The 9,364-nt window shown below is 39.1% G+C and overlaps 1 protein-coding gene across 1 annotated transcript; it reads right to left on the reverse strand.

The window, feature by feature from the left end:
- Positions 1-214: 214 nt before the first annotated feature.
- LOC121961684 (methionine aminopeptidase 2-like) lies at positions 215-8,719 on the reverse strand. Its single transcript, XM_042511750.1, has 11 exons — positions 8,676-8,719; positions 7,840-8,099; positions 7,660-7,722; positions 7,373-7,475; positions 5,815-5,976; positions 4,820-5,001; positions 3,070-3,164; positions 2,886-2,982; positions 2,469-2,572; positions 1,681-1,796; positions 215-1,253 (listed from the first exon to the last, which is right to left on the reverse strand). The coding sequence occupies exons 1-11, from the start codon at positions 8,717-8,719 to the stop codon at positions 1,001-1,003; spliced, it is 1,479 nt and encodes a 492-aa protein (XP_042367684.1). The 3' UTR covers positions 215-1,000.
- Between the last annotated feature and the right edge of the window lie 645 nt (positions 8,720-9,364).

Raw genomic sequence — 9,364 nt, forward strand, 5'->3', positions numbered from 1 at the left:
GCATAATGACACATCTTAGAGCTACGTTACATCAGCAGCTACAGAAAATAAATTTGCCGTTATGTTAGATTACGCGGAATTACTGTAACAAATTTATTACACGCTAAAAATCTCCATGACTTTTGAATATGTTTTTACTTGACTTGTGTAACTTCTCCAGGTTTTCCTGTAAACAAGATTTCTTCTTACTGAATAGAAACATCAGAAAAGGACACAATGAGCAAAATCATTTTAATCTTTTTTTTTCTTACAAAAACATCTTCAGGGAGTTCAAAATTAAGCATTTTGTAATTGGGGAACAAACAGTGGCAGCAACCACCTCAAAGATATTTTACAAATATCAAAGAAACGATCACTAGAGGGCCAGAGTGCAGAGCTCCCTCCCGCTGCGACAGAAGCCAAACATACATCTGCAGATGCACAGTGTCGGTATGATTTTTTTAGGACGACACCCCGAGCTTTAAATGTTAGGAATTGTCTGTTTGCAGAGATTTCAGGCCATGCATCGGCCGAGCCACGTCTTAAACCCGTCAGTAGCGTTTGTGCTAAATTGACTCAAGCACGAAAGCACTGGGGGCTCAGAGTGGAGCCATAGAAAACTTTGAAAATGTAAGGGAGGTATAAGGAGGGGGTTCCCACGTTCACCGTGTCTTTGAATACTGGGGGTGCACTAGATTCAGCAGCAGCTTAAATAAATGTTTAACCGTTTTATTTTGTAAAATGTGGTCCGCAGGAGATTGCAGGGCACTACAATGCCTCCTCCGACAGAAACGTATTGGCTTGTTTATAATTTCTTTAGCTGTGGTGGATGATAGAAAACTCAGAAAGCCAGTCTTTCGTCTTTGCAAGCTGCGAGTGGTGTATTGTGGGTAGAACACAGTAGCATTTGGCATCCCTCAGAGCTCCTCTGAGGCGTCCTGTTTCTCTGAAGGAGCTGCTGACGGGGCGCTGTGTGGCGGTGACGGGGGGTGCGGTGTTGTTCAGGAGTGGGGTTGGGGTGTCAGTAGTCGTCTCCCCGGCTCACCACCTCCTTGCAGGTGGGCCTGAGCAGGATGGTGTGCTCGAACTGAGCCGTGTAGCAGCCCTTGGTGTCGCAGAGGGGAGGGTAGGGGTCCACGATGCCCAGGTCGCACAGGTTTTTCAGGGCCATCAGGTACTTGCTCTCGCCCAGGCGGTCCAGCCAGCGCCGGCAGAACGCCAACGTGCCGAAGTTCTCGTTGATAACGTTCAGCAAGTGCTTCGCTCTGGGCAGCCTGGAGACAAAGGAGGGACGTAAACAGTTGTTGTTAAGGGATGTCAACAGTTAACTGTTAGTTAATTTTATTTTATTATTTATTTATTTTGCAAAGTAAAAAACAAAAAATTAAACAGCAAAACAACAAAATAGTAGCAGATTGTGCAGGTGAGATGCAGAAAACCCCCACAGGCTCATGAGAGAATCTCAACTCAAAACTGATTACAAAAACAAATAGTGAATCCTACAATATCAAAAAATAACAAGTAGACATAAGATCAGTGAAGTGCAATTACCTACGTGAATCAGCAACACACATAAAATACATTTTTAAAATAATGTACTGAGGCTGTATGGATCTACGTGCGTTAATCTTCAGGGGTGATATCAGACTGCAAAAAGTATTTTAACAAAATAACCGATGTTTGTTTTGTGTAAATTTTTACCTGATGGGAACGTGGCCGACGTCAAAGTTTTTCATGTAGTGAGAGCACTCCATGTCATCGTGCACCACACCTTTACCTGTGCTGCCGAATGTCTCAATGGCATAAACTTCTCCCTCCTGCGCAGTAAAACAAACAAACAAACAAACAAAAAAATCAATCACAGGAAGACTGCTGACTCTGATAAAGCCCAAAAGTTTACAGCCTTTAAAACTTATACATATATGGCTACATTTTTAACATTTTACGCCTCTAATAAAAATTCTTAAAATGCAAATGATTATCAAAATGTATTCACTTTTTTGACAATGTCTTAGCCACAAAATTCAAAGCACATTTAGTTATTTTGGTTTTTTTTTAAATGTCTGAACTGTAATGTTGTTTTAAAAAACAAATAATTTAGACAATATTTGAGCCATAATATGAAGATATTTCATGTTTTTGACAGTATCTGAGCCATAACATTGAAAACATATTTAGTATTTTTGAAAATATTTGAGATGTAATGTTGAAAGAAAAAAAGTAAAAGTAAATTTGACAATGTCTGAGCCATACTACTTAAAGACATTTAATATTTTTGTAAATATCTCAGACATAATATTGAAAACATATTTAGTGTTTTTAATATCTTAACCCTAGTATAAATAATAATAATCATAATAATATGAATATTTGGTAGTTTATATCTAATCCATAATATTCAAAACATATTTACAATTTTTGACAATATCTGAGCCATAATATTGAAAAGGTATACAGTACTTTTGACCAGCATCAGTCAGTTAACTCACCTCCATTTTCGTTGCTTCTCCTCCTTTAACGATGGGCACAGTCTTACCAGCATGTATTCTGTACTGACCGATTGAGTGACCGTTCAGATTTCGGATTGGTTTCACTGAAACAGAAGACACAAGGTTCATAAATCAAAAGGCATCAAGGTATTTTATAATACATATTTATTTCTATATCTCTGAAATGACATCCGAAGGTTAAACTATTGTAATGTGATTACACTGGCTTTTATCAAAATTTTACACCTGACACTTCAGTTTCAAATTTAGTTTATGTCAAAAATGTGAAATGTTCAATTCAAAATTCACGTTTTTTGAAACCAAGATTTTTCTTTTGAATGAAATAAATAAATATTTTAAACACATATTAATGCACCACTGATCCCTGACGTGCAGTGTGTAGTTAGAGGAAGCTACCTTGGTACGTTTTGCCATCAAGCTCGACCTCGTAGGACTCCATCACTTCCTGAATCGCCTCTCCAACATCACACAGACGCACATCAATGCCGGCGTTCTGCAAAAAACAAACAGGAAATGACGAGCTTCAGGCAGCGCACAGATGGAAACACATCTGCGTGAGGTGCATTTGTGTTTGTCATACTTTGATTCCAGTATTGGTGGCGTCTCTCACGGCCTCCAGCAGCTTGTCATACTTTGGATTAAATGTGACAGTGAAGGCACAGTCAATGATTCGCCCTGAAAACAGACACCAGGCAGAGAGCAGAACATCTGTTAGTGGGTGTGGTTTTTTGTTTTTGTAGAGGTGAATGCTGAAACTGCCTCAAATGTGTCAAACATCCAGCAGCAACATTAGTTTTAGGAACTTTAAAACTTTACATGTGGGACGAGGGAATGAGGGAACTGTTTCATCTCGTTTGAGGATTTAAAAATATACCTGAAAAATGTTATTTGTAATCATCTATTTCAACGTGTAACCAGTTATGTGCATGAATATGTAAGTTATTATACGACTGCAAGCTGCTGACATTACATAACATATTTTTAAAGGAAATCTATCGACAAAAATTCTAAAATTTTCCATGACATTTCAAGGACTTTTTTTTTCTTTTCTCTTTTGCCCGATGTTTTTCAAACATATCAGAGTCTATTCAAACAGAATTTCAGCTGGCTGACACACATGAAGGAAAAACAGAATAATATGAAAATAAATGAAAAACTGTACACGATATTAAACAAAGCGTCACACATCGATGCATGTTAGGTCTACGTTAGGTCAACAGCTAAAGAAAGTCATGGAAGGTTGTCCACTGAAGATTACCGTAATAATTTACAAACAACAAAATTCAACGACTATTCCAAAGCTTTAAATTATTTTTAAAAGGGACTTTTCAATGTCTATGGGAGCCCTGTGCATATAATGCTGAAATGTCGAAGTTCTGTAGGTATTGAGGGGGACGTCTCAAAATACACTTTCTTCTACTTCACCGCCAAAAACTGGTGCAATGAGCCTTTTTCACACAGGAAAAGCACAGGTGTAAATGATAAATTAAGGGGCTGTATTCCTTTAGCTGCTTCTGTTTCAGAATGGACACTTGAGTAGAGGAGCCATCGTTGATGTTATCATTTACACCTGTGCTGCTCCTCCTGTGACAGCTCCAACCGTCTGCTGTGAAACAGTCTGTTTCTGTGTTTCCGTTCATCCTCGTTTTGTTTATGTACTCCTGTGTGCTGGTTTGTCTTGAAAAAGAGACTTTAATTTCTTTCTGGCAGCTACTTGTATCTGTTAAATATTTAAAATGTTGTAAAGAAAAAACCTGGTTGCTCTGTAGGCTACGATCAAACATAAGTCAAAAACTTGTGTCGGCGGCTCATGGAAAATGTAAACCAGCAGGATAAACAGGAAGGAAATGCAGGCACTCCAAAAATGTGGAAAAACAAGGAGGAATTATGTATTTTTTAAAAAGCGTCTATTATGTGGCTAATTCAGTGTAGTGGCTAATTCTGTTGGCTTTTTAATGATTTTGCCACAATAATGAAGGCATTTTGATTTAATTCCTCCTCTTTTGTGTGTGTAAGCAATCAACTGTGCAATCACTTTTAACGTCTTCAGCTGCATAATTAGTGCGAGGTAAAGCAGAGAAAATTCAAACTAATCTGCTCTCGAAATAATGATGGAGCTTGTTTGGGAAATTATTTGCAACAAACACTTCAGTGAGATGAATTAGGAGTCGGACAATTGATTTTCATTTTGCACAGTAATGAGTGTAAACATTAGCTGTCTGAAGTGTATAACTGTAGTGGCAGCTGCTCCGTGTATCCATTATCGTTATCGAGCGGTCTTTGAATGCATCGCCTCTCAACATCAAAGTGTGTTTGAAGCAGCGTGTTACCGTTGATGTGCGTGCCGAAGTCGATCTTGCAGACGTCGTCGTACTGCAGGACGGTGGTGTCTCCGGCGTTGGGAGTGTAGTGGGCAGCACAATGGTTCAGGGAGCAGCCGGTGGGGAAGGCCAGGCCGGCGTTGAGGCGGTCCTCCTTTATCAGCTTACGAGAACAGTCCTCCAGCCGCTCACTGAGAGAAAATGACCAGATAAACCCTCAGGGCCCGCTTTAATATTACACACACTCGCTGTATTATTTTCTACTTATGTTGTATTATTTTTTAACCAACATCAGTCCTAATCATAAATGTCAAATATTCATTCATTTTCAGATTTTTAACACTTTAAATGCCAGGTTTTTGCACGATGCCAATATATTTTTAGATAAAAAAAAAAAACACAAACATGAATTATTTTCAATATACTGTAAGATAAGTAGATTATTTTTTTGATTAACAGCCTGGGACAGCTCAGTGATTAGCAGCTACATGGATTTTTATACATTATTGTTTTTTGTGTAGTGTAATAAACAAAACCTGACGTTAGGTCCTCTTCTTTTATACAGTCTGAGCTTATAAAGAACATTTCTTTCAAAGATTACCAAGAAAATTTCACCTCCAACCTTTCACCTCTCTGTCTCCGGCGTCTCATAGTTTAAAAAAAAAAAACAAAACCTACTTTGACTTATTTTATATTTATTTATTTAATTCTTCATTTTTTCTTTTTTCCACCTTATATTTGTTATATATATACATACATATATATATATATATATAAAATTTATTTATTTTTGTTATTTTATTATTATTGATTTTCCCTTTTTACATAATTGAAACCTTCTTGTGTTCATTTGGTTGTGTATTTTGCTTTTGTATGTTCACATTAACCAGTAAAAAAGAGAATTACAAAAAATAATAATAACCTTTCAGCTAGTTCCAAACAGCCACATGTGAAGGTAAAAAATATGCCTATAATGTGTATCGCAGTGATAAACACAGCCTCACCAGATTTCAATCATGGTCATGCCGGGTTTCATGAAGCCCCGAACGTGTTGGCGGACCTGTCTGTGGGCCTCGGCCGCCTGTCTGAAATCGTTCCAAACCTCCTCGTTGGCTTTATCCATCACCCGCTTCTCTTCGTTGGTTGTACGCCACGCTGCACTGCGACTAAAAGAGAAAACACACCAACACATTTTTATTTTGGGCCTCAGTGTGTGAATTCTGCTTTGTTAGATGTGGAGTAATTATAGATGAAAAGGGCTGGACAGTCAGAGAAACTAAACCTGCTAAAAACACAACATCAACGACGCTGCAGGCAGTCACTGGTTTTACATCAACCTCCTGACTGATCTGGCCACTATCAGCTGACCGGGGTCAGTGAGGTCATCTGCACAGACGCACACAGTTAAGACCTGCTCAGCGCTTCAACATTATTACCACACATTTTTAATAACATGCAAATTTGAATATTTGCACATGGTTCTTGTAAGCAGTTTTAATGCAAATATAAAACATGCAAAGCTACTAACTAGCAACATTTTATAGTACGCTAAAAGTGCAAAGCAGTAAAGGCAGTGAAACTGAAAATTGTATTGATGATTTTTGAAGTTAATTTGTTTTTAAGTAAGATTCAAAGAAGAAAAGGGGGGGAAAGGGGGGGGGGGGGTACGAATAATATAAAACACCAAGCTGAACTCTGTACAAGAATTACACAGCCTGCAAAATAAAATGCATAAAATAAAAAAAAGCACCTATAGTGTGGTGTGGTTGGTGTGAGTGTGTGTGTGTGTGTGTGTGTGTGTGTGTGTGGTTAGAAGTAAACTGAGAGACAGCTCGTGAGAACCGTCAGACCAGTAACGCTGCGTTAGGGACGTGTAGATTATCGCGTGTGTTTAGCATCATCTCGTCTGCACTTTTGATTCACCTTCAAACAATTTAGAACAAATGTTGGCCGATAACCATCGACGGCTGAGGGATCAGAGCACCCTCATCCTCATCCTCATCCTCATCCGTGGGTGTTTATAATCCTTCTCATCCCTGACACTGGCTGCTTAAAGCATATTAGGGAAACAGTGAACAGGCTTAATGAAAATGTGAAAATGTAGTAAAAACTAAGGGTTGACAGATTATCTGAGCTGACATTTGGTTTTTCTTGCCAATTATCTGCATCTGTGTGCTATTCTAATAATTGCCAGTAAATTAAATTAATAAAAAGTGCACTATTTTTATTCATTCATTTTTTTTTAATTAAAATTTTCACTTGAATTTATAAAAAAAAAGTTGCTGGGAACTTTATGATTTTTAATTTTTCAGTTTGGATGAAATATTTGCTAAATGCATTTCAACAAGGTTTAGTGTTGGAGTTTGTTTAACAGAAAGATTTTCATTTTTTATAGTAAATGCATATCGGTGCTAATCGGTTATCGATCTCCTTGGCTACTAATAATCGTATCAGTCCTGAAAAACCAATATCGGCCCTCGTACAAACACTAGTGGAGGTGTGTGTGTGTGTGTGTGTGTGTGTGTGTGTGTGTGTGTGTGTGTGTGTGTGTGCTCTTCTTACCCGTCCTGTGAGGTCGGGTATTCACACTCCTGTCCGATGGGGAAAACTCCACTCGGGTGTAACTCACAGATGGGCACAGATGGAGGATCGGTCTGAGATTTGGCTGAAAGGGAAAAAGAAAAGTCCTCATAAAACCGATACGATGCAGTAAAACTTCAGCGAGAGGAAAAGTCATTTTCTCTTTTTGACTGTGAGATTATTAAACATTCAGGGAGACTCTTCAGTGCACTGCAGCGTGAAATACAGCTTTATGACTTTCTTTTGCATCACTAACAAATTAAACTTACGTCCTTTCTTCTTCTTTTTCTTCTTCTTCTTTTTCCCTGCTGAGTTTTCTCCGTCATCTCCATCTGTGTGAGTCGAGACACTGCTGTTACAGCAACCGCCGAGTGTAAAGCTCACGTGATGTGTCGATGTTGTTTTAGTGAGAGGATGTTGTGTGTTAAATCGGGTGTTAAGACAATCACCTTCCTCGCCATCCTCCTCTTTCTCTTTGTCTTCTATCGCCTGCTTCTCCAGCTGTTTGGTCACTTCGGCCACTCCGTCAGCCTCCGCCTCAGCGCCTGCAGCAGCAACAAGATCATCGACAACAAGCTCACAGAAACAGTCCAATGAGCAAACCAGCGAGCGGCGGCCAAAAAGCTGCTGCGTCAGCACGAGTAGCAGGAGGTAGGGGGCGAGGTGCGAACACAAAAGCCGTATGAAAAGAGATATTACATTCTTATATCTTTTAGAGCAGATCTCCTAAATATGTGTTCACAGAAGCTTTCCAAAAAAAAAAAAAAAACCGAGCACGAACCTCTGTTTTTCCCAAATGTAAACTCTTAATACTTCACTGTGTGGAAGTCACTGGCTTCATTTCAAAATAAGGGCAGGGGTTGCTACAGCTCCAAAAACTAAGTCAGCAGCCCTTTTGTGACTTTACCAAATATAACCGAAAAAAGAAACACTCTGCTGAAATCACACTAAACTCGAATTTCTCGAAATTCGACTAACACACCCAGCTAATGCAATTGGAAGCCACCTAAAAAAATAAAATAAAAATCAATACCAGTTTAAGTGTGCACTATATTTGAATATTTGCTCCTCTTTATCAACACAACAGTTGATGGAGATGGCGGCAGCGGTAGACCAGCAACTCCACTCTCAATGGAGTCTGGTGTTTTTGATTTATTGACTTCAAATATCTGTTAGTAAAAGCTGTTTTACAGCAGTGAAAATATTCTAAATATAGATTAGGCTACACTTAAACTGATAGTGATTTGGGTTTTTTTTTTTTAGGCGGCTAAGACCAGGGATGTACCTGCTGTTTAACCTTGCGTTTGCGCCCGTGCCCGGCTGCGTCATGAGCGTTTTTGTATATATACTTGCCTACATGCGTCACGTGTTACAGGATTATACCTCTAGGGGGCGCACAAGAAAGCTCATGTAAAACTACCAGATGTGTGAAATGTAAACAGATGTGGAAACACATAAGGAGGCTACCGTCAGGTTAGTGCTGAGATCAAGGCAGAAAAAGCGACAGCGACAACGTCAGTGTTACATAAGGCCTCTAAGCCAACGCGCCAAACTGACACGGGGGACGTGTGGCAGCCATCACGCGTACACGTACGCACACACAGAGGTATCAGCAAGTGTATCTGCGGCCTCAAAACTAATCAGTGAAGGTGGAGTTTAATCATTTGAAGTACATGACGCAGCAGTTTTCTACCCTGAAGTTATTGTAAATAAACAGTTATGATTGTGATGCAGCTGATGATGTCATTATCATAGACTATAAATTATAAAGATTTATTGAAATCAGTTTAAAGATGGCATATCTCCACCTGCTGTGGTGAAGCCGGACAAACTTCCATCGATAAATCGATTCTACCCTGTTGCTTGTATCCTGGGACGAGGACAGTTGTCTATTAAATGCCCTACTTGAGCTATAACCATAGCTCAACTAAACTGTGTGTGTAAACGTACTGACTGTCAAACATAAATTATACC

Source organism: Plectropomus leopardus, chromosome 22 (assembly GCF_008729295.1).
Source record: "Plectropomus leopardus isolate mb chromosome 22, YSFRI_Pleo_2.0, whole genome shotgun sequence".
NCBI lineage: Eukaryota > Metazoa > Chordata > Actinopteri > Perciformes > Serranidae > Plectropomus > Plectropomus leopardus.